This window comes from Vanessa cardui, chromosome 2 (assembly GCF_905220365.1).
Source record: "Vanessa cardui chromosome 2, ilVanCard2.1, whole genome shotgun sequence".
NCBI classification, from domain to species: Eukaryota; Metazoa; Arthropoda; class Insecta; order Lepidoptera; family Nymphalidae; genus Vanessa; species Vanessa cardui.
Genome location: NC_061124.1, coordinates 11,670,630 through 11,698,343, shown reverse-complemented (window position 1 = coordinate 11,698,343; position 27,714 = coordinate 11,670,630). Strand labels below are relative to the sequence as shown.

Below are 27,714 nucleotides of genomic sequence, written 5' to 3'. Positions count from 1 at the left end.
TAGTCGCGTAACTTACAGTTGCTGCATATAATGAATGCGTAAAATATATTGTAATATAAACGCATTAAGGTACAAAATGCATACAATCTGTTTGCTAAGGTGCCTGTGTATGTTTGTCGAATATACATGTCGCTGAGTATAGTATTAAATACACCTAAGCAAATAAATACATGCCACGAATGTTTGGAGGTTAAAAAGACATTTTTAAACAATAAAATGAACACGAGAGCGATCAGACGGGTGTTTTAATTTTCTTTTATATATATTTTTATACTATAACCCGTTTTAGAGGTTTAACGAACACAACAACTAAGGATATCGAAGGTATATCTAATCATTTTAATACTTATTTTCCATTCAAACTTAGCTTAGGTATAAATCGACATTTGGTGATACTTGCTACATTTTTATACAATATGTATAACCTAACTATTTTACACCAAAAATATTTCAAGCAGATAGAAAAAAAAAAAAAAAAAAAACAATAATATGTTTCAGCGGTTTTTTATTTGCATAAAATATTAAGTTATTTAATACGATTTGTTTGTTGAAATACCGTTGAGTTTTCATACACTTAATATTAAGCATGTTTTCTAAGTTGCGTCAAAATATTTATTCCTTAAAATATAACTTACGTACAGGATTTATTTTAAACCGTGGCCCAATGGTAATAACGTGTGAATCTTAGTCTTAAACTAAACTAAACTTGAGTACTTAATCTGTGTTTATAATTCATCTAGTGATCAACGGTTATGTAAAATATCGTGAAGACAGTTGCATGTGTCGAATGATAAAATGTGTCACCAATCTGCATTATAGTAGCTTGGCGGAGTAAAACCCAAACCTTTTCCTCACAAGAAAATAATCTTCTCAGCCTGTAAAATTATCATTGCTGGCCAAAGTTGCATTGGGATATTTACAGGCTGTTAGTTATGCTTGTTTTATAGATAAATAGAAATTTACTTATAATTAATCTTTAAGATTCATATTAACTTTAATTTTACTAATTACTTAAGGAATATATTCCTAATATGTATTTTATTTCTTGTACGAAAATAAGGACATGACAAATATATGTACGTAGGTAGTCTGTTCGATAAAATAGTGATATTATACAAAATATACAAAAAAAATTTTTATTCTATGTGTCTTATTAAGAGATTACACAGATATGAATCACAAATGGGTGATCAGATAAATCTCTAGCTCAAGCTATTAAAAAAAAAATACTATTAAAAATTTTTTTTTGATGAATCGTCAGGCAAGGACTTCGTAGTGTAGTTATATTAAACCCTACGAAAACACTTGTGTTATTATAAGTCCGTTTGCGACCAGGTATGGTGCGCGGAGGTCGTTGCCCTCCGCTTTGTTCCTGCGGCCCTTTCATACGGTTACTTACAAAGGGCCTGGAACACACCTCGGGTGTTTTGACGTGAGCCTCTATTTAGATCTTCGTAGGTGGCTGTTTGCTACTTGTATACTAATGTGTAATAATAAGGACTAAGGAAGCGAATTTTTGTTTCATTAAATATTTAAACTTACTGACAAAAATAATTTAAAAATGAATACATTTATAACATTTTATACTCAATTTCATTTATATTTTTATATACTAGCTGAGATGGCCCAGTGGTTCTTAACCGATGATTGCGGGTTCAAACCCAGGCAAGCACCACTTTATATATGTGCTTAATTTGTGTTATAATTCATCTCGTGCTCGGCGGTGAAGGAAAACATCGTGAGGAAACTTGCATGGGTCTAATTTCATGGAAATTCTGCCACATGTGCATTTCACCAACCGCATTGGAACAGCGTGGTGGAATATGTTCCAAGCCCTCTCCTTAATGGAAGAGGAGGCCTTATCTCAGCAGTGGGAAATTTACAGGCTGTTACTTTACTTTTTACTTTTACTTTTTTTTACCTGTGCGCTAATTTATAAACGAGATTATTGGTATTTATAATATTAGATTTTTATTGTAGATCCGTCTAGGATTACATCAGTGAACCACAATGGTCATATAGACCGGCTGTATTGATGTATTCCTAAATGATAGTATATTTTACCAGTGTTCATTGAACTCATGATCCGAGGAAAACCGTAACCTACATAATTGGAATCTTTTAATCTGGAACGACTGGACCGATTTTAACGGGACGATCACTAGCAGATAGCTGATGTAATAACTAACTTAGACTACTTTAATTTTAAATTATGTATAGAATCACGTCACACGTCTGTTGCTTCTTACCAAGGACGTAATATCAACAAGCGCTGCTTATACAGAATTAATAAGTTATAGTAAAAGCTGCGAACTAAACGATAACTTTTTTCTTAAATTCAAATGCGCACAAAGTCGTGAGCACAGATTATATATAAAAAAATATATAATTGTTATTGTCATTTTAAATCGATTATTCCTTTTTATGAATCGATTAGATCCTAGTGTGGCAACACTATCGATTAAATTTTTTGTTAATTATGAAGAGGACCTTCACACCGATATTAATTGCGTTAGTTCGTTATCTATTTTTAAATTTGGTCAATTTCCTCTGTCAGTTTCTATTTAATAAAAGTAATTTAGTTAATGCTTAAAGCGCATCCTTCCTTAGACGAGTACCTTTAATTGATCAATTGGCTGATGATTGAAGATTTCATAATTATCATCAATTTATGACACGATATGAAGTGAAAATATCCGGACTTTTTGCTTATAATTAGTCTAATCGATCATTTTTTTCTTTTCTTTATTTAATAAATATTTAACATTATCATCAATCTTACATATATTTTAAAAGATTAATTATTTGTTCATTCTTTGCATGGAAGTTATTAATTACATTTGTGTGATCAAATTCCGTAGATGTTTTATTATTGTAGACGACTCCAAATATATTTCCGTGTCACCAAACTCACAACGTCAGTACAATAAATGTTATGTACATGTCAGTTATTTTTAAATCAATCAAAAGCTTCGTTCGCTATTGAAGATGTATTGAGCAAGCGCATCCGACATTCATGAATGGGACCAAATACAAACGCGTTTTCACTTGCGTAATATCACAATGGATAGTCACACTAACCGCCATAGTGTCATTACCCATTAGTTACGGTGTTTGTTCGTTTGAATCTTAAATCAAATGATAGTCTGTCCTGTTTATTAGCTCGTCTTAGATGTTATCGGTTTACATGGAGAAACTTCATTTGGTAAAATGACAAATTGCATCCTTATATTTATAAGATGAGTATACCACTTTTATGTCATATATAGTTAGCAGTTTAGGTTAATTGGCAAATGGGCCTGATGTTTAGTGGTAACATCTGCCTAAAAAAATTAGTGCTGTAACAAATGCTAATAATTTTTGACAAAACCAAACTTATTCCGAGATTCGGATGCACGTAAAGTACACAATATAGTTTGCTTAAAATGTACCTATTAGTTATGTTACAGTATCCGTTCCGAATTAGCATGGGTAGGAAAAGGGTACAAGAGGTTTATAATGAAGGAAAACATTGTAACAAAAATCGCATTGTATTGCTGAATATTTCACGAACGATTTCTTACAACGACCGTTTTCCTACCATGGACTGCAAATATGAACTTTTATTTTTAAAAATGTTTTGTTAAATGAGCGAACGCAACCAAGGGTGTTATGTTACATATAGAAGTTTTACTCAAATATGGCCTTGAAATATTCCACTAATATTCCAAAGAATTTCAATTTCAACTACTTTCCACAAGCAGACGAGCCGACAAGTATTATATGATTAACTGAAGGAGGTCGGAATGTTCTGTAAAGATTTCAACGCGTCGCCCGCATTGTGGTCTAGTCGCATTGTTTTGGATTTCTTTCAGGTCGTCGTTGTCTTTGTTTTCTTTCTGACCATTGCTATGAATATGCAACCGCTTTCTCAAACAGACTTATTTAGGCGACCCTCATACAACATTGTCAATCTCAATAATCAATCTCGAGTAAAACGGTCTTCGCGATGCTTTTTAAGAGATACATTTTCAATTGCGTCACAGTATGTCTTCAATCTTTTGTATATTCACGATAATATAGATCTTTTTCAAAGGAATAACTGCAATTAATTGAGCAAGGGAAGCACCGAAAGGTTTACGTGTAACACTTATAGGTCCTGACATCTGACAAGAAAGATCAATAAATCTTCCCTATAGAGTATCGTATTATTAACACGTTAATAAATTTAAATTTTCATATCGAAAAAGTATTTTCCAGAACGATCTATTAATAATTGTACTGTAACTAATTAGGTCGAGAAATATGACTTGTCTTACACGGTACCGTTAAAGTTTAATTGTATTAGTTTAACAAGCTATAAAACGGTCGTTATACACTTGTAATAGTTGTATGTTTAGCCTTCAGCTACCTGATGTGTCGTTCGCCTTAGTATCGAGTCATTATGTTTACAGCTATTTCTGTTTATCTGTTTACAGTTTAAAAACATTCTGACGAATTTTAAAACAATAGCAAGTGACACATGAAACTGTCTTCTACTGAGATCGAATTGTTCAAATGGAAGAAAGAAAAACCATTTACGGAATCTGGGTTCTATTTTTAAATGCACCAAAATACGTATATAAGGACGTTAACTAAAAAAAAATAATACACATGAATTTCGTTTGTGCTTATATGGGTTTCCTCGACTAAATGTAATGTTTAAAAATGTCTAAAATAATAACTCAATTATTTCTACTGTTCATATATTTGGTCGCTAACATAATTACTAACATTGTACTTAATAGCTGTTATACATATTTAAGCGTATCTATTTATATAAAAGAAAAGGAAGAAATTCGTTGTTATTTGTTAATCGATACTCTAACTGATTAATATTTTACTGTAGATACAGTTATGTTTGTATGTTATTATTCAGGCCCTCGGCTACCTTTATCTTAAATAAGACGATCAACCAACACAAAAATCAAATCGTCATATTAGTTTGAAGTCTCATTATTGCCAGTCAAAAGATAAAACATTAATTTTAAATAAAATACGTCTATTAAACTAAATAACGGATATAAGATCGTTATAAATATACAATAGATGAAATAATACAGAGGCGTCAGTTCGACGGTCGTATCTTATGATGATGTGTTATGTAATTTAATATTTCCTAGAAAACGATATTGCATTTAACCTTTAAGCACCATTTCCGATACCTATTACAACTTATCTTTAGTATTTAGTTTTATAAACTAACTACATGTATTTATTTTTGAATGTCTCAAAAGATGTAATTTCCTAACTCAAATTAATGAGTTAATAATTTGACAGATTGCAGTGGCTGTCACAAAATCTAATGGAAAGACTTCAGGACACAGGATCAATAGCTTGATTTGCATTGAAGGGTCACGTAAGTGAAAATTTACAAATCTTAAAAAAAGCCCCAATACCTTTTTGGGGGTACTTCAGGATTTCTATCTGGAATTATAGTTAGCCATTAATGATGATCATATTAGCGAAATACTCACTGATTAAAAACGAAATGTCTGAAACTATAAAACCTCAACTTAAAATTTGGCAGTTGGGTTTCATATAGAGTGACTTATCCATTAAGAATGATTTATAAACGATAAGATTTTAACGCCACCCCTTAGGGGGTAAAACCGGGGTTGTATGTTGTCTTTCATACAAGCGGGTAAAGCCAGATGATCAGGTAGTATATTATATAATCATGTAACAACTTATAACTTATCTACTTTCCTTCGAAATGCTTTTCATAATAGCCGGTAACTTAAGTGGGCCATGCAATTAGTGTTAAGTAACAAATGTATCCTTTAATAGTATTTTTAACTTAATTAGTCCTTATCTACTAATTACAAGTTAAATGTTCGATAAGCGTTTAGAATAATCTCAAAGGTTCGTTCTGTTTATGACTGTAGATGGAATAATCTACTTTACAAGCAGACACGTCACGACTTCTTTTTCAAATTATAATTTAAATATACATTAAGTGACTAAAATCACTTAGTTACATAAACTATTTTATATAAAATATCTACATGATTCCCATAATATGGAAGACTTGCTTCTATAACTTCTATAAGGATATCTTGACAAGTTCGTATAATTGAACGCTTTAATCTCAGGCACGAGCTAAGGGCCAGTACAACTAACTTAAGACGGTAATAATACGGCTCCAACTCTATTTAGATTTAACGACGAATCGACGAGCTTAACCGTAAGTGAAGGCCAATTCTAATTATTTACGTTTGTGAAACGATCAGAATTATATTCCGATCTAACTTTGACTGATCCAAAAGTATTCGCTCATGGTTTAGTCAGAGTTCGTTTCGTACTACACAATTACGTTGCAAGTTACATTTTTTTTATGGCAGAGGTTGGCGGACGAGCATGTGGGCCACCTGATGGTAAGTGGTCACCATCACCCATAGACAATGACGCTGTAAGAAATATTAACTATTCCTTACATCGTCAATACGCCACCAACCTTGGGACCTAAGATGCTATTGTCCCTTGTGCCTGTAGTTACACTGGCCCACTCACCCTTCAAACCGGAACACAACAATACTGCGTACTGTTGTTTAGGGTTAGAATATATGATGTGTGGGTGGCACCTACCCAGGCGGGCTTGCACAAAGCCCTACCACCAAGTAAACACAAATACAACCATTTGAAAGAGACTCTTTATTTTACTATTATACTGTAACCAATCGCTTGACTACCGAATAAATCAGATTTACTTATATTTTATTATTTTTATTAGTATATTTTATATAAATATTATTTATAATAGAAAGTCTAACTTTGACCGAACATCAAGTATCCACTTGTAGCTCGGTCAAAGTTCTTTCATTGCGTTTGCAGGATAAGAAAACGGTTGAACGGCAGCGATTATAATATTTGAACTATCAATATATTCATAAAATTAGGACCATGGCATTTTTAAGTCATTTTTTTTTCGAGTTATGCAGTCGATTTATTTTACGTCATGAATAAGGGGCGGAGCAGTGACCGTAAACGTCAATCAATATGACAAACTGTATGAAACAGATCCATAATTACATATGATCCAAATTTCACGCAGTCGAAAGAAAAAAAACATCTACATAATCGTATGAGGAAATCAAATTTTAACACAATTGTAACAGGGGTACAGCTAAATATTAATAATAACACATAGCTAGTTTTAGTACCGTCGGATTTGTTTACAGCTGCGCTTGGTATATCGCCTGACAAACTTAATACATTGTGACATTTTAACGCAACGGATTGCAATATTACGACGTAACATACACAGCCTCTGAGCCGTAAGTGAGACATTCAAACTCCGAACGCTTCTCTACATAAGAATTAGCAAAATTCGCAAAAGTTTGAAAGCACGCTCATTTATAATTCATGCCAGGCATCGAGTTTGTGGATTCCTTGACGCAATTCGCGGGTGTCAACTGACTTTATTTAACCGGCCAAGGTCAGCTCGCACGTTAAATAACATTTGTAGGTCTTTTAATATAATCGTTATTAGAACAAGGACGTGTGATGAGGTTGGTGTCGCTTGCGGTTTGCTTGTGACTGTATCGTTTTGAATACGTAATAACGTAATTAATAAGCTTCGAACTGGTTTCAGATATAAATTTAGATAATTTAACTGACACTATTTTTAAAATCAATTTGTGAAATGTGTATATAACTTATCACAAGTAAGAATATCAAGTAATACTTTATTATGGATTGTAATATTTAATAGGAAGCTTAAAAGTAATACATATAATGATAAATAGAGAGCTAATTTAGTTTTCAGATTAATAGTTATGCAACTAGTGGTTTATATGAACGATTTTTGTTAGATCTTTGAGAGATTAAAATAATTAAATGTTAACGTATTGCTAATATCTATTGTCGTATCAATAATCATTACATAGTATAAAACAAAGTCGCTTACTGCAGCCTGTTCCTTTGTATGTTTGTATCTTTGAAATTACGCAATGGATTTTGATGCGGTTTTTTTAAATGATAGAGTAATTTGAAATGAAAGTTTTTGTATATAATACATGGATAATATAGTCAAGAAATACTGATAATTTTAGAAGTGTCTAATATGATGTCGTAAATAAACAAATTCTGTAGATTATTTAGCATCAGTATTGCACCCGTGTGAAGCCTGGTCGTGTCGATAGTGTTTTATAAATACAATATCACAGTCTGTTGAGCGGTTGCGTAACATCTATAACCACATTCTCGAGAGAAACCAGATTTGCAAAGACTGACGCGAATTTCAATTTGCCTATGAAAATTTATCGATATTATTTCAATTTTACATTGTTCAGTTAATACTATTACGGTTTGTATTTTTAAGCAATTTGTTAGATAGTAATGAATGCCGTTGCATTGAATAATTCAAATGGAAATAATATTGGTTTGCAGTATGATATCGTATTATGGCATATTATGATTTCGTTTTGAATTACCTGTGATACATTACAAATAAATAAACTTAACCGTCGATTACAAAATGAAATTACAATTATTTTTAATTTAGCTTTTTTTGTTATACATATTATCTTTGCCGATTTAAACGGTTTTTATTTTAAAAGATTACATCGTGAATGTTTTTGCCATTTATTGGTTAGTATAAAAAAACAATTAAGATCCGAAGAATTGAAGAACGCTTTTAAATAAACAAATGGAACACGATCTATTAATTATTTTTTCTGTAAAACAAAACTATCGTTTATTTTGTACTTCGAAAACTTTAAAGAATTAGAAGCACTGTTTTTAAGTCAAATACACATTTATAACGCCTAAAAAAAGTAACGGTCGTAACTAATTAATTGTAGATTAATATTATTCTACATATCAGTAATTACCAGGATGACTAAGACCTTCTATTATATTTATACCGTTTAGAACGGTATCGATAAAAGATAAATAAATCAGGCTGATCAAAGGCTTGCTTCGATACTACAGTGATTGGTTACAGTACGATAGTAAAATAACGGGTCTTTTTCGAATGTAACTTGCAACGTTGTGTCGTATAGTTCGGCAGCTATTAGTAAACGAAGTCTTTCAGAAATTAAACGCTACTCTATACTCAAAATTTTGAATAATAAATACAAATTTACGAACTAAAAATTTAATTTTTATTAACTTTATTGCGCGCGCTAATTTTTTTATTTAACGTTTATGGAATTGTCTAACAAATTTTTAGTGTACTAATATTTTAAAGCGCGGAATGTTTTGTTGAATTTTTTTTCGAACAAATTTTTTTTAAATTTTAAGTTTACGGTATTGATTCTATAAGTCTTCTCAAAGGTACAAAAATGAAGAAACTGAAAAGCCACAAACCTCATATATTTCCTGTGTTCGTTGACTGGGACGAAGTATTCGTCGTACGGATTTGTAGAATTCATGTCGACCTCCACATCCTTCTTCTTCGATCCATTCTTAGGCGTAAGGTTTATCAGTTCTAAGTTAACTGCTTCTAGTGTTTTCGTGTCGCCATTGGGCTCTTTACTGTGTCCATTTTGGTGTGGTCCATTGGAAGTGAACGAATCGTTGTGATTCGGATCCGATTCATCATGTTGGTAAGCTCGGTTGTCGAATGCAGCGGGCGACGAGGGCGGGGAAGGGGGGCGGTGTTGCGGCCGCATTTGGTCCCTCGGGGACGCCGATCTACTGTGGCTATCCATTATTTTTGGAGCGGACTGACATCTGAAAAGAGAAAAGGCAATTAAAGTCGATTTAACCAACAAATATATGTTATTGATTTTGTTTGATCAAGTTTTGTATCAATTGTAATGCCAAGCAATACTTTAAATTGAAATAAGTTAATTAGAATTGTCTTGCGCGAAGGCAATGGACTCTCAGTCGACTTCAATTTGATTTGTGAATACATATTATTTATAAGGCTAGGAAGTGGCAGCCAAGTGGAAAATGCTAATCGCTTTAGAAATAAAATTACGGCTATAAATTTATAATTTGATGCAGGAAACAATACTGATGCTTTTGAGGTATTATTATAATAATATTGGAGTGCTGGAGCGACTTATTGCAAATGGCATAGCACGAAATGCATTGGTCACGTCTCAAACTGTTTCAGTTTTTGGACTCGAACAATATCTCTTACAAAAGAGGCTTTATGTCAGTTTTGTTTCTATTTGAATTGTAAATCTGTTTATTCTTAAACCGAAACGTTACGTCATATATTTCATACATTTAGGTATGCCGGGAATTACCTTTGGTTACTAAGTAGGATCGAATTTTTTTAAGAAATTGTTTAGCTCTGAACGTTAATATAGATTTGTCTCTTTCTGTTTCCGTCATTTGTCATTAGGAAGAAGAAGTCACAATGTTTAATTAAACGCCCGTTAAACATAAGTTTTAAGAAAAGTTGAAACATTTATTTTTTTCTGCCGGTAGGTTGAAGACATTTGGTTTTAACTATTACGTTTGATATGTGCTGTAAATTATCTCAATAATTAGCGAATTTTGCGTAAGATTAAGTCTTGTTTCTTTAATTGCAAAAAATCTATTGCAGTTAAATATTTTAACCTACTTCGCAATTAAGCAAAAATAAAAAACATAGAAACTGGTTTATTATTTGTGAAATATCAAATTAGTATGAAAGTAAGTATATTGAGAAATAGTTAATCAACGGTGTAGAAAAGTCATTCGTTTTTGTCGTACTTTTAAATATATTTTTGAATTTTTAATCTACTTAAAAGTACTGTTTTTCCAGGAGTAGAACTCGTAGTTCTTGGACTACTGGTTTTACTTGGTGGTAGGGCTTTGTGTGAGCCCGTCTGGGTAGGTACCACCCACTCATCAGTTATTCTACCGCCAAATAACAGTAGTCAGTATTGTTGTGTTCCGGTTTGAAGGGTGAGTGAGCCAGTGTAACTACAGGCACAAGGGACATAACATCTTAGTTTCCAAGGTTAGTGGCGCAGTGACGATGTAAGGAATAGTTAATATTTCTCACAGCGTCATTGTCTATAGGTGATGGTGACCACTTACCATCAGGTGGCCCATATGCTCGTCCGCCAACCTATACCATAAAAAAAAAAAACATTGTCTCGGCAAAACAAGACAATAACTATAGCCATTAAGTTAAACAGGTAAATCTGCGGCAACATGTAAACGCATTAAAGATTCGGCGATAGTCGGTCAACTTATCTCAAACACGGACGTCCGTTGACCTCAACATACCTACTACACGTTAAACATTGCGCTCTTTGCAAAATTTAATTAAATTTTTAATACACTGTATCCTACTTTTTAAACACGTAGATATGTCATTGTATTTTTTTAACATTTGTCAGCCATATTGAATTTTAGGTTATCAAGTAAATCAATTAATGAATTAAATTAAAACCCGTTATGGCTGTCAGAATAATTTGATTAATTAATAAATTACGATTATGAAACCCAGTGATATTTGTGAATATATGTGTTTTATTCGGTGTAGTCTGGTAAAAATGCGTGTAATGTGTTGCTGTCCTTAGTCTCAATACAAAGGCAGCGAGGCTAACCACCTCTTACTTGATGTGAAGTTATGGTCTGGATTTACTGCTATTTTTTTAAAGATTCCTGTCATTCTTAACTTAGATTTACTATAATTGTTTAAAGGAAGAAATTCATATTAACATTGAAAAAAAAAATTAAAAAAATTGAGCTGTAAGGTATTAATATTTTATAATACAAAGTTAAAGCCGTTTGAGAATCACATTTAGCATTGACAACTTAATTTTTTGTAAGTTTTTTTTTTTAAGATTTGTCGTTATTGAACGATTGTCAATAATTGCATTTTTTTAATTCGTAATAGTGTCAAGGATATTTTAATAAAGTTTTATTGATTAATTATCTGTATCATTATATCAAATTTATTTAATCATTTACAAGCTTTTATTTCAATTAAAAATAATATACGATATAAAATTATGAAAAAGCAAGTTTTTTTATCTGTATAGAAAAAAAATATTATGATTTAAATTGAGTGTGTATTTTTATCTTTAAATTAAGAGTGTTTATCTTCATATTTAATTTTATATTATTATTATTTATTTATTTTTATATTATTATTTATTTATATGATACTGTTCGAATATAAGAACATTATTATTCAGCGCGTATCGTTTATGGATTCAATTGACTAATCACTCAGGCACAAAAAAAACTATTTTCAACATGCAAGCAGTGTTACAAAGCCGAATGAATGGCAGTAGTAAGTTACACTCGTGGCGGGAAGTCAGAATAATAAAATGATTTTTACGATAAATGTTGCCAGTGTTTAATCACTTTGATTTTTTTTAGGTTTTTTTATTAATAGTAAATAATAATCATGATTGAATCATGGATGAAATGAAATTTATGAAAAAAAAACATATTTTTAAGGTTAACCTGATGGAAATTTCTTAACTAAATGTAACAACTCTTCGCCGCTTACCAGACCAACTAAATCCAGTGGTACACATGCTGTCTTTGTATGACGTCACACTTTTGCCTTTGTCTACTACCCTGATGCAAATTAAAAATTTAGGAAGCTTAAGCTGCATACAATTTTTTTTTTTTTAATAATATACCTTTTTCTGTATTTATGCATTCATTTTTCGGTTACGGTTTTTTCATGTCCGTTTATTCTGTCACTATATAAAAAAAAACTATCTATGAATAAAATTTAAAATTTGTTGTTTGTAAGAAAATATTTACGACCTTACGTTCACTAATATCAATATAACTTTGACGGTTACTTCCAATATACTCAAATGATACTCGAATATATAACTAACCGGATATCAAGTAATTGCTGTAACAGGTTAGTGTCTAGGAATTCGAGAGATTAGTTATAAGAAACATTATTATTCAGATACAGAGAAGATTTATAAATATTGAAAAATTGTGAGAGTGTTTTGAGAGCGATCGATACAAATAGGCGTTAGGACTAGCAATATGTTTGACTATTGTCGACGTAACACAATTTCAAGTATAGGCTGTTCAATTTTTATATAACACACAGTACCAAGAACCTAATATAAGGTTTTTTCATATTTTATAAAAATATAGAGAATAATCATATTCAATATATAAATTATTTGGCGCTAGGGCTTTGTGCAAGTCGGCCTGGGTAGGTAATAGGTATCACTCGCTCATCAGATATTCTACCACCAAACAGTAATACTTGTATGTTGTGTTTCGCTTTGAAAAATGAGTAAGCCAGTGTAAATATAGGCACAAGGGATTTCAAATATTAGTTTCCAAGATCAGTAGTGCATTTCCACCTACTTATCCTATTAAAACATTGCAGATTGCATTAAAAATATTTTTTACTAATCTTATTTATGGAGATATCGAAATAGTGTTGTACAATGATGTCCACAAATCTTTTCCAATTTCATATGATCTTAATATTTGTATGGAATGTGCCAGTATTCAAATTTTCCACTCTAGAGCTGAAATTACTCAGCTGTTGATAAATCTAGATTCCGACCAGCAAGTAAACACAAAACAAAGTAATGCAACCTCAATTGCGGTTGCAAGTCTTAGCGAAACAGATAAGAAATAGAGAAATAATAATTGATTTATACAAAGCAAAACAACTGTCGGCCAGTTGTCCTTCTGGGGCAGGTGATGTGAGGTTCTTATTGAGGCGACTGAAGCCCATTAATTCGTTTCCGGACCGATACGCTTCTCAATGAAGCGTTCGTTTATTTGTTCTATGATAAACGCTCGCGATTAAAGTAGCACGAATTTATCCATTGAATATCGGTGAATGCTTCATTTTATTGATCATTTTTCAATTTTTCTTGATTCATAAAAAGTAAGCTTGAAATAATTCCATTAGATGAATTAGGTATTTAATGAAACAAATTGTTGCCATATTTTTAAGATTAATATGTTTTTTTTTTTTTTTTTTCAATAATTAAGTGAAAATTATATATACAAGGAAAGATGATGGTTGTCATGTCTAACCTTGACCTCGGTGTGCTAGGTTTCCGCGTATTCGGTGTCTCCACCATGGATCTAGCATAGTAGTAACGCGCACGCGCTGACCTTGGTGTCCGAGGCGTCTTCCTATACCTTTCGCACCTTACTAAATTCCCGCCACCTGGCATTTTGTTCACTCACATTCTACCGTTTAGATAAGGACGCCCGATTTGACATTTTTTTATTTTTTAACGTGAGGCAATGGTTTCGCTCGGAGTATCGACCGCGCACAGCGCAGTCGGACGACGAAGACAACAATCACGTAAACAATAATTGTTATTGTTTTATACAGGGGCATACATTTCACTACAAACATATTCGTATATTTAGGATTTTTAACGACAATAATCTTCGATATCTCTTAATAGTATTTAATGTTCTTTGTAATTTTCTTACGTACTATCCATTATAAATTAATAATGTTGAAATTAATTTAATAGCTATTATATTATACGTATAACGAATTAACAATGTAATTGCAGACTACTTACATTTATCTGTTATAAATATTTTTGTGAACACGCTGTATAAAATATTTTCAACAAGAATGACTTCATGCTAAAAGTATATTATACAAGCAGAATTGTCACCGCCATTCAAAGAAATAGATTGTTCTAAAAATACTAAATAACAGAAAACAAATGACAACTCGACGATGCGATCCCTCGGCTGTGGCGTATTGATAATATTCTTTAGGGAAGGAATGTCAGACATCTAGTCGTGAAAGGCTTGCCGTACTGGTCGCATACTAGACTAACTGCATTTTACGCTAGCATTAGATTTAAGTTTTTGCTGCGAGCTGGTGCAAAACCTTTGTAAATAGACCTCACAGTTAAGGTATAAGTTTTATGCTTGTTTTTATAAAATAATACCTTTGACATAGACGTTTTAATCATTGCAATATTAAATATTATTTTTAATACTGAGGTTTTATATACAACATGCCTGTCTACGCTGTTGATTGTTGAAAAGTTCCTTCGTCTGGAGTCATGTCCTTGGTAGGTACAAACCACATCATAGATATTTTGTCGTTAAATATAAATAATTCGAAGAGTTAGTGTAACTATAGACACAAGGGACATAACATCTTAGTGAATGAGGTTCGTCGCAAATTCTTGATGTAAGGAATGGTTAACATTCTTAACTTATATCACCAATGACTATGAGCAGTAATGAGCGTTGGTGATCACTTACTATCAGGCGGTCGATTTGAATACCAATTTATTTATATCTATCATTAACTGAATATATTGAACCTTTTCTCCATTTTCTGTAGCTTTGATATCTTAATGAAGGGCAGTACACTAGAGATATAAGTTATTCTTATGACGCCATTACTGTCCCAGAAATTAAATTCAGGTTATAGACTTTAAATTAAAGAAGATATGTATGTGGCCTTCTTTTATACCTCCAAACGGTATTTACTGTAAGGCTGTGGTACATTAGTGTGGGGATAGATTACGAATTCTTAACGCTCATTTGCAAAGATGTGTTCACGCCCGCGTCTAATCTGCACATGTGAAAGTAAGCTTCAGGCCATGTGAGTCACGACAACGTCTTGACTCGTAAATTCAAGAGAATATCTGTTATCAGAGGCGAGATGGCCCAGCGGATAGATTGGGTAAAGGATTGTTTTACAACATGATTCATAAACTTTATTCGTCTTGTGCTTAACGGTAAAATCTAGATGAAACTTGTAAGTGTCAGATGAATTTCTAACATATATACCCTACAAACTGCACTGCAGTAGGACGCTGGAATAATCTCCAAAGTTATTCCATGCCTACTAGTTGTTTATTGGAGTATTAAGACCTGTGTTTAATTTAGTTAAAGCTATAATTATTGTCTTAAAGATTTTCAATAACATCCGTGTTTATATTAAAAGTTCTACTTTTAGGTTAATTCAAAAATGAAAATAAAACAGTTTGTTTCATTTTTTATGTTTTTCATTGTGTTTTAGTTCAATAATTATATTAAATTATTCTTATATTCAAGTTTTGCGATTCTTTTATAAATGACTTTTTTGTTTTAGCGGTAACAAAACACAACTCATTGATTAAATTTTTAACAATACAATTATCATTTATTTCTATTACTATTTATAAAATTATAGAATATTTTAATTAAGTTTATTATTAATCATGGTTTCTGTCAATATATCTTTAGAAAAAGTCATGTAAGTTCTGATTGCTAACAACTTAATTTTTTTCATATTTACAAACCTAATTTTCAAGATTCCACAATAAATACCATCCATATTAATATTATGTCAATTTAAGGCGAAAATTGTGTTCATTTATATTTACTTCTATAGTTTTTGGAATAGGTTAAATAAATTTTTAAAATTCATTTAATTTATTAATATTATTCATTGTTATATTTCAACAATGATCTTATCAAGGTATTGAACGTCTGGCCTTCCGAGACGGCGAAGATTTCATTAAAATTTAATAGTTTTAACGCGGATATTACACCGGAACGTTATCCGTCTTAAGAACTGTTATGTAATCTTAAGAATTGCAGTCAAAACTCGTTACCGACACGTCAAAATGGAAGAAAATTATAATGGATTTCAATTAATTAGAGACAATGAAAAATATGCTCTAACATTAGGCATCCAATAACCTTTGCTTAAACTCTTGAACAAAAATCTATATTTATGTCGATTTTTATTCATTAATTATTGGCCGTACAATGAAGTTTTTGTAATCATTTATTGTATATTAATTGTACTATTATGTACGGAAGATAAACCAGATAAAGTTTAATATAAATTTCATACTTGTACGAAACACAGTTTAGCAAGAAATACTAAAAATAAAAAAGCAACCATAACTTAAGATGTTCTCTGTTTTTTTAAAGTTTCGAATATGAATCGGTGATCCGGGTGTGTCATTATAAAGATGACATCACGATAATAATTGTTTACTAAATTCATTGGCTCATGTGACAGTATTTTCACATTTATTTCGTTCGTATTAAAGTTTGTAATACATTGCTATCTTGTAAATATACTAAGCTAAGTTATTGTTCGAAATGTGAACCACTCTTTATTTAATAAATAGAGGAAAATGGAAAAAAAAATGACTGCATACTTCGTCATTAAAAAAATACTAAAGAAACGTCGGCTACATAAAAAAACCCTATATAGGTTGTTATTATTAAATTAACACGTAAAAACAATATTAAATTATAAAGTGTAATATTCTCAAAAAGGTTATACGACAGGTACGAGTATTTTAATATAAATATTAGTGTGTCAAATGTAAATTACCTTTGGTACTTAAACTTAAAAAGGTACCTAAATTCCTTTTTGGGTTAACTAAACCCTTTGCATCTATAGATTTTTTGTCGAACAGTTTTGACAAGTTTAATTTAAACCGCTGTGTATTTAAACAACCTGTGAGTGGACGGTTTGTTTAATTAAAAAAATCCCGATTAAAATAAAACAAATTCGTATACTCGTATAATATATATATGTTTTTGTAATAGTATGTGTTTTGATAATAGTAAACTTAAATTATTTTGTTATTCACCTCTCAATTTACTTTATTCAAACGAAATATCAAAAAATTTGTTAAAGTATCCAATAGTTTCCTTGTTAACACTTTGAGGGGCGGTGTAATAGACACAATAGGTAAGCGATTGTTACGACATCTGTAGGCGTTTACTGTCCTAGAAAGCGTTTACGCTTAATCGTATAGTTCAATCGGGATTGTGAGGTCGCAGGGTTGAATAGCCGGGCCATTTATACAAGTCAGTTTTGTCAAGAATTCCTCAGTAGCCGTTCCTGTAAGCCGCTTGTCTGCAGTAGCCCTAGTAGCAATTCATAGTTCCTGCGCCTGACCTGTCTCCAGTCGTGTAGGATTATTGATTAATGGCCGTACTTGCACGGTATAACAAGGCTAACTTATCATACTTTGGTTCTTTCAAACATAAATTTACCTGTCCTGACATTTCACTAACGTTACTAAAGGTTCATTATTATTATAAATTTGCTCAAATATAATATTATTTTTAGCATGGTCACGAGTATAAACAACGATATTCTTCCAGATTCATTTATTAGCACTATTTTCGCCTCTCATTCTCATTATTTCCAAATTAATAATATAAATACCACCAAACATTGCCGCCGCATTCGATTTCTTGACATTCTCTTTCTTACTGGCCAGTATCAGACATTCGGCCAGTATTAATTGCGAAAAATTAAAATATTACATTACAACATATTCTTTAATAGTCAATCGACATATTCTTAACTAAATTATTCCAATAAATTATAGTTATACAATGTGTAAAAAAATAACTCTAACATTATATATACACTAATATTATAAATGTGGAAGTAACTCTGTCTGTCTGTCGCTCTTTCACGAGCGAAGAAATGAACAGAATTTGATGAAATTTGGTTTATAGCAAACTTGAACTAAAAGAAAGGACACAGGCTTCTTTCCTCACATGATAACCAACCACAAAAACGCAAGTGAAGGCGTGAGCGACAACTATTCAATTGTTCTTTAAATAGTGGGAATAAGGAATCACTGAGATTCCTGTCGGTTGGTCGAATTTAAATTACGAATAGGTGGTAGCTCACACAGTCAAAGGACACATATCTTATAAAAGGTCTTTAAAATGCGATTTCAAGTTTGTAATACCACAGAAACGTAAAATGAGGTAATCAAGTTACACGTCAAGGTATCAGGAAAATAGTTGAGTGATATACGGAATATGTAACTAATTAAGGAAGGAAATCGACGCGTTATATCAACACTTTGTCTCAATTTCGTCCGAAAGGTTTTTCTGCTAAGCTCGTGTTATGCATACTAATATTCTGTACATTTATTTCACATTATATATATTTTATAACAGGATTTAGCTGAGCTATAATAATAATGCGTTATTATATGTAAAAAGTAACTGCCTCTAAATGTTCCCCAGCTCGAAAACTCCTAAAGCTTCCTTTCTTCTTTAAGGAGAAGTTTTAGAAGCGTTCTATTCGTTCATTGAAGATTGCTTGTTGGAATCTCCAATGGGTTTAGGGATGCAAACATGGTACATTTTCACGATATTTCCCTTCGTCGCTTAGCACCCGATTTATTACAAATGCAAATTAGGTTCATGAAAATTCAGTCGTGTTTGCTCTGGTTTGAATTCACTATCTTCGGTTATGTTTTAACACTGAGCTATCTCGACTCTATAAATAATATACGGTGTCTATTATTTGTTTATTAAACAAAATCTATGAATAGGCAAATATAACGCGCTCGTCGTCTTATATGCGGCAAATTTTGATGTAGCGGGGAAGCCCCTTTCATTGATCAAAATATAGTTATATATTAGTTCAATAGCTTAAATAAAATTTGATTTAAGAACAAAAAACAAAACCTTTAAAAGTGTCGTTTCAAATATAATTAAAATTTTACTCACAAGCCATTTCTTAAAATGTTCTGTATGCATAAGGTTATATACTCAAAACAGCTACATTTCAAGCCCTTGTACTCAATAATTGTAATTCAATGGGTGTATCCTCAAGGCCGTAAGGTACAGATTTGCATGGACCTCGTTTAAGACATCGTACAAAATACTAATAGCCAAATGAGTGATCAAAGATTCAGAGCGGAGCGTTGCAGTCAGTGGGCAATATTAGGTAATTCTGATCATGACTACTTGCGACACGTCACCCGATCTGAATACAATTGCAAATGCTGACTAGTTTTAAAGGTTCTACAACGACTACTCTACAACCAAGCAACAATAATAAAAACTATATCTTTATAAAGAAAAAAGTATTTATATTTATAAAAATAACACTATCCAGTTTTTTTTATATAACAGAGGTAGGATGGAGTAAAAACTCTTTTCAGTTCGTCCATTCTTAACAATAATAGACACAGATTAGTTAACTGCGAAAGAGTTATTGTGTACAAGTGCGTGCGAAAACTAGTGCACGACTACGACCTTACTATTACAGATTAACAAGACCACACTCCAGGACAGCTATCAGCCAAACGGGGATTCAATATTTAAACCTAAGATGAACATATTTATAAACTAGTACCCCATAATATATGACAATACATTAGCAACATTACTTTTAAATAATCAGCAATAATGTACTCGTATGTATGGTAAGATTTAGTTAGCAAGAATTCCCTTAAATTTCTCGTCTGGTTAATAAGTAAGAGTATTATTATAGATTTTACATCACACATTATCAAAATATGCAATTGTATTCTTACATTACACTGAACCTTAATATAAACGTGGGAGTAATGCTTGATTGTTTGAACATTATGAATAGCAATGAAACCCACTCAGCGTGCGTTGCCAATCAAAATTCCAACCTTCATTAATTAATAAAACACTTTATATTAAGTGTGATCATTAACCATATATGCCTTAGTTTTATTAATTAATAATATTTGTATACAAGTGCAACTTGGAAAAGTTATTTAGGGTACATTTACACGGTATCATACATTGATTGATTTCAGAAAAGAGGTTTGCTATCTACTTATACTTTGTTTGGTTTGTTTGTTATATATAATATTATGAATGTGAAAGTAGTTCTGTCTGTCTGTCGGTCTTTCACGACCAAACCAATGAACCGTATTGAAATGAAATTTGGTGTGAAGAAGAAGAAAAATTTAACTCCAAGGAAAGAAGACATCCTACATCTACTCCAAGACAGGCTGCTTTTTTGCCTGACACATAACAATCAACCGCCCATAAATGCGAGCGAATCCACGGGCAACAACTAGTATTTAATATTCTAACGAAGAAAATATGTTACTTGAAAGTATACAAATCGGTTATGGAGGAATAAATTAAGTCCTAACAATATACGCGGGTGCTTTTAATCTTAACTCATGTGGAATGTGTATTCGCTTACAGCCTCTCTCTTAACGAGCCTTACCTTGAATACGTTTCGTGATACGAAACATTGAAAGTTTTGTGCATTACTCACGTGTAAATAAATTTCAATCCAATTAGATAAGCCGGATGTTTAATGCAATTTTGTTCTATTACACGATAACTTGAAATTACCAGAAATTGTATTAATTATTTTGCTAAATTAAGGGATATCATTGGATCCTAAATTAAATACACGCATTTAATGGTCCATTTAAAACCGGATATATGTATTTATTTCGACATTTTCATTTTTACTTTTGTTTTCATCAAATTTCAATGTTAAATTAATTTTATAGGTAATATTGTTACTTGGAAATTTTGACAAAGTTATGGCTTTGTATTCAAGTTGCAGTGTGTTAAGTGTTCAAAGTTAAGCAACTTTCGCCCTCACATAACAAGTGTCGTGACACTAAACGACCTCGTTCCGACTTTGATTAAGAATTACTCAAACGTTTTTCGTCAAAGATTTTTGATACAAAAATAATTTTAGACTAGATGTATCAAAACAATCTCTATTACTTACTTTATTTGTTATCATCGTTATTATCATTATCATTATATAGTATAAAACCGCTGTCTGTTGCTCTATATGCTTTTAAATGACGAAACGGATTTTGATGCAGTTTTTTTTAATAGACAGTGATTCGAGAGGAAGGTTTTGTATATAATATGTAGAGAATATAGTAAAAACTACTAACTATTTAGACATTATATATTATACTTAGTATCAGCATTGTCCGCGTGCGAAGCCGGGTCGGGTCAATAGTTGCATTTAAATCCTTTTGGAAAAAAAAGCTTGAAAAAAAAAGCGAAGCAAATGATTGGGTACTTATTAAGCTTTCTTGGTAAATTTTTTGTGACATAGCGTGATCTGATCACATACAACGGTACCACACTAATTTGGTTCAAAAACATTACCTATATGTAATAGCTGGTGTAATGAAGATTGATTATCGACATTACGATCACCATTACGCCTAAGTGCAAAGAATCTTGCAAACAAGTTTACCATATTCGTATTCTTACGTACAAGTTGCATAATTTAAATATCTAAATTTAATTAAAAATCATTTATTTTTATTTATACGTTTCTATATACATGATATCAAATTCACGCTTTTCTTTCAAATAATAATATTTATCACTAAATCCTTCATAAAAAAACCTTAGAGGTTTTATATAAATTGTTTTAGTAGTTCTTTTCCGTTAGAAAATAGAAATATTACGTTCTTATTCAGTGATAAAAATGTATAAAATATATTTTACAATAAATATAATTTCATATCATAAAAGGATATTTATTTAATATTCCTAATTATAACTTGAATCGCGACATCACAAATACCGTTACAAAATAAAATCTTTGTATGTATAGCTTCCCTATTTGTAACGGCCCTTACATCAGCTGAAGTAAGTTTGGTGTGTAACTGTATAATGGTCAGTGACCAGCTACTTGGTATTGGAGGTAAATGAACCAAGTCGCGTGGGAGCATATTCGCCACTACTGTACTTTAGTTAGTAACGTATAATTTAAGACGCTTGCTGAATTATGTTTATAATGTAGCCATTTTTTACATTTACAAACTTATATTCAAATGCTTATTTTTAATTATATTTTTAATTATTTAGAAGTAAATAGTAGTATGTGATCGTATATTGTTGTTATGATTTTGAAACTTAATTTGTAAGTCAAATGGTCTACTTTAGCTTACTTAGGCATACATTAAAATATAATAGAAAAAATATTATTAATAGCAATTGTACTGAAAATCCTGCAAACATTTTATTTCGCGAAATACAAGGGCCTAATAAACAACAAACAAAAAATATACATATAACATAAACTATTACAGATTATACTACTATTCATCCGCCGTGATTGAAAGCAACGTCCATAAAATTAAACTCTTTTGTAATTTATAACACAATACGTTGAATAAATAGCGACTGTCAATTTGTGTTAAAAGACAGTATTTTTGGCGAATTAAAAAAAAAGCTTTATTTTGTCTACTGCTTCATTCGATTTTGAATTTGAATTCGGTTTAGTTGCTTTCATTTTTATCATTACATATCATTGTTTTATCTAATATTTGTTTCATAACAAATGATTTTGATAATCATATTAATCGATCGCGGTTTCAAACTCTTAAAAGCACCACTAAATTTTCATATGCTCAATTTGTGTTTATAATTAATCTCGATCTCGGCGGTGAAGGAATACATCGTGAGGAAACCTGCACATGTCTTATTTCAACGAAATTCTGCCACATATAACACCAACCCGCACCGGAGCAGTGTCCAATATGTTCCTAATCTTTTCTTCAAAGGGAGAGGAGGGCCAGCAGTGGGAAATTTGCGGGCTGTTACTATGTAAATAACAATTGATTTAACAGCCTCTCTGCCCGTTATATGTGATCCGAGTTGTCCAGGATTCCGTAACACTAATTAACTTGCTATTTAAGTGACGTTACGAGTCCGGTTTAATAGCTAACTCTTGTTTCAATTACAACTGGTTTACATTGTTCTAGCTGTTTTCCGTAACTCGTTTCTTATTCTAGATGCTTAGACACTATTATGTCTGAGTTGGAATTTTTCACACGCTCCGTAATGAAGATGAGCGAATTTTAAGAAGTCGGGAAACTTTAAGAAAAAATTATGTATCTATTTAATAGACTGCGTCAGTGGTTTTTATAGATGATTATTATAGCGTTTTTTTCTGCGTTCTACTATTAATAGTTTATCTAATTGGTGGTTTGGTTATAATAAATGACTTATTATTTACTTATTACTTTGAAAAGTTTTTCATTGTTATGGAGAAACAGGAGAATCGAGATGGTCAAGTCGTTTACCTAAACACGTGACCTAAAACTAAAGAGGTTAATTTTCATGTTTAAGTCTATTTGTATTTCTAATTCATTTCGTGTTCAGCTGAAAAAAAAGGATCGTGAGGAAAACTAAGTATCTGATAATTATTTGACATGAGTATTGAAATAGTTTTGGCAACTCCAGCCTGCTCCTCAAACAGAGAGGAGGCCAAAGACAGTGGCACTGGAACAAACACTGGCTAGTTTTTTTTTTTTTAATTTAATGCAATGCAAAGAGAACGTACTGATGAATTCTTACATTTGTTTTTGTAATGGTCTTGCCAACAGTAATAATTAAAAGCGGTCCGAGTTCGCAATGTTACGAAGAGATGAAAAGATAACAAAAATCTACTTCGTTTTATATACAACCTTTTTACTACAGCAAAATTTATCTTGATTGAAAAAAAAAGAATTGCTTCAATTAGAAACGATCGATAGAAATGCAACTTTTATATCCGTCTCCTAAAATCATTAAATTTAGGAAATGGTGCTTAAATTTGAAAAGGTGGCCAGAGAAAAGTGTCACACACTACTTCCTAAATATTGAAATGAAAGTAGATTTAATTTATGATCGTATAATAATACCATGTTATTGTTTTACTCGTGTCTCCTAAAAAAATACATGGCAGGTTTTAAACATAGACGCTTTCAGTATAAAGTCATAATTAATTACGATGGAACTCTCGTGTTTGAGACGGTCTCTATTTCTGTTCTTTGCTTTTTATATTATCTATAAATAGCGTTAAAATACTTGCGGACGAGTCTTCTAATTGACATGGAATATTTTGATGCGAATTTTAACTTCAGCCGGTTAAGATGACGTGTTCTCCGTCGTTATATTATCAAGGCTTAATATTATTATAATGCAAAATACATTCTGTCGGATTTTTAAACCATTGTAAGAAATGATGAAATTTTATATGACGCAAGCTTGGACCCCAGGATATAGAATAAAGAGCTGAGATGGCTATTTGAGAGGATACAGTGGTTAGAACGCGTGCATCTCAATCGATGATTCCGGATTCAAACCTAGGCAAGCACCACTATATATATGTGTAATTTTTGTTTATAATGCATCTCGTGCTCGGCGGTGAAGGAAAACATCGTGAGGAAACCTACATGTGTCTAATTTCAACGAAATTCTGCCACATGTGCATTCCACCAACCCGCATTGGAACAGCATAGTGGAATATGTTCCAAACCCTCTCCTTAATGGAGAAGAGGAGGCCTTAGCCTAGCAGTGGGAAATTTACAGACTGTAACTTTACTTTTTCACTTTTATATAGAACAATCCAATAGGAGAACGAATCCGCGGGCAATAACTAGTTAATCCGTAACTACGGTCGGAAGTTATGCTTTCAGATCGCAAGGCCGGTAACAAAGACTGTCGTAGTTCTTGCAATGGATTGAATGCAACCGGTCCGTAACCTTATTGGTAACATTGATCACGCGCTGTGAAGTGATTAAGGTTTTACGATATTATATTCGTAGGCTTATTTATAATGTATATCCGCGTTTATGCAGAACCGTATTGTTTGTGAGGATAATTTTTTTGCTACATAATATTGAATAACAAGAGATGAGTGCTCTGTTTAAACACTGTTCTTTTATCGAATTTATATTTATATTTTTATATAACCCTGGACTTGTGACATTGATCTGATATTATTTTTCATTTTGCCAATGTAAAATTAAATATATTCTTATTATTTAAGTAAATTCTTGCGAGCACTTCGATATTCGATCAAGCGTTTTACAAGATTGATTTGAATTTATAATAATTACCGAATCTAAACACTCCATAGTTTTCCAACAAATTAGTAATATACGTAATTCATTCTTGATATATTATTAATTTTTGGACTTTCAAGCTTTCTAAACAGCGAATTTAATCAAATACCTGGTTTATGTTTTGATCGTAAAAGAGTAAAACTCACATCTATAATATGCATTAGTATAAATGTTATATCAAATCATGTAATTTTAATGTGCCTGCATTTTATTCTGCAATATGAATTTTCGTATTGCATTACGAAGGATGTTATAACTTAGATCCATACTTAGCATTGAAGGAGGAAATAGTCGTTTACTTATTGCAGATGTATATTTCTTGCAGTGCCGATGTCAAGTAACAAGGTTCGATGGGTCAAGAAACAAGGCTGTAAACAATTTCTTCACAAATAATTTGACACTATTTTTTTATGTAATTATTTACCAGATATTTTAATACATTTAAATTACGAGCTTAATTAATAGCCGTAGGTAATATCTGGTGGTAATATCTATGCAGGTATGAAAATCATGTCACGCATGCGCAGAGCTATGCTGCCACGAGCAAGTTACAAGTGAGAAGAATTTGGGTGCGGCTTCGTCGCCAGTGCCGTCACGCCTGTTCGAACGACACAATTGAATTGACTTCGAAGATAATGACTTGTCGACGGAGAATTATAATTGAGATGAATGATAAGAATAATTGAGGCTTATGTCTGTAATTTTATGAAGCACTTTCGTACGAAAAACGTTAAGACAGACCGCAGTCATTCCACATACAGGCTGAATGTTACTGCTGAGGTAAGACAATCTTTATTGAAGTTAGAAGCTTATTCCAAGACACTCTTTACCCTAAGTATAACATGATTAATAAGGATAAGCACTTGTAAATTCAGAAGCGTTTTCCTGAGAGACTCACAATCTTCGTTTTCTAAACACTGATCCATTTCTTTCATTTCAAGTAAATTGAAATAAATCGTCTTTGATATTAAAATGTAATACGTATGATGAGATGTGATTCCGGTCTAACATTGCATGCGACGCGATATAGAAGCAATCGTTGTAAATGAAAGTGTTTCACAATCAATCTTAGATATATATCTTATAAATAACGAACCGTAATGGATGCGAGTCTTGCTTTCGATTAGTCAATTAGTTGGCTACATTTACGTAAGCACGCTGAGCGACTTTTACTTGACAATGAACTGCGACAGTCTTGTCACGAACGACCTTCGTTTAGACAAAATTAAAAGCGCATGAGACTATTTTAATCCAGTCCAAACAAAGAGATATTGACGCGGGCAATTATGACTTGATTTTTAGAAAAGTGTGTTTAATTCTATCGTGTATTTGTGCCTTTATGGGTTTATACATGTGATCGATAAAACATTTCTTATTGTTCAAACAGATTACATACATGTTTACAGTCCACTTATTATTAATGTTTTCTTTAGTTTCAAATAAACCTGCGTACAAGCTACACGTCCTTTTATTTAAAAAATCACCGATCAAACAAAATTAAACCCAATATCATAAACATTTGGTCCATAATCGATCCGGATAGTGTTTAATGGTTATTATCTCCGGCCGCCGCACGAGAACAAAAGATTTTTTTACTGAGTTATAGAAGACGCCCGGTGACTTGTTTACAGAAATTGCGACGTGCTAGTTATGAGACAATATAAGTGAACGAGTTGTTATTGATTTAAATTAAAAAATAGAAATAAACTTTAGTATCAACGATATTTGCTTCCTACGTACATATATGTGATATTCAGTGATTTTTATGAGTGATTAAAATAAAAGTTAAAAACTTTATTGCGGAACTTGAGAGTATTACGCAAAACAAGTAATCGATCGGAATATTATCGAGACTACTGCGTGAGTTTATTTGTTACTACTATGGAGGCACTTTATTCATTACAAGATGAGTTGTTCGACAATTTAGTAAAAGCGGAGAGAAATTTTAAGAAGACTGGGAAAGAAAGAACGTCAGTATTTAGAAACGAGATTAGAGGTGTTAGAACAACTATTTAAAGATTTTAGAGAAACACACAAGGAGATTGTTGTTAAAGGGAAAAATAAGAAAGAAGCATATTTTACAGAAGGAAAATATGAGACATTTGAGGAGTTATATATGCAGTATAAATCGAGTTTACTAGAAACCTTGCAACAGTTTTTGCCGCCAGTTTCC

General features: G+C 31.9%; 1 protein-coding gene and 1 long non-coding RNA gene across 2 annotated transcripts in view; one reads left to right on the top strand and one right to left on the bottom strand.

The window, feature by feature from the left end:
• The window catches only part of LOC124536528 (putative uncharacterized protein DDB_G0282133), a 70,760-nt gene that overhangs the window by 8,115 nt on the left and 34,931 nt on the right, over nt 1-27,714 (bottom strand). Inside the window, exon 3 of the mRNA XM_047113090.1 lies at nt 9,331-9,696. Coding sequence (XP_046969046.1) covers nt 9,331-9,674 — 344 coding nt within the window. The 5' untranslated portion in view covers nt 9,675-9,696. The remainder of the gene's footprint in view (nt 1-9,330; nt 9,697-27,714) is intronic.
• Nucleotides 233-26,128, top strand: LOC124536584. The gene is made up of 3 exons (XR_006966893.1): nt 233-324; nt 5,299-5,377; nt 26,041-26,128. It is a non-coding gene; the product is annotated as an uncharacterized LOC124536584 (long non-coding RNA).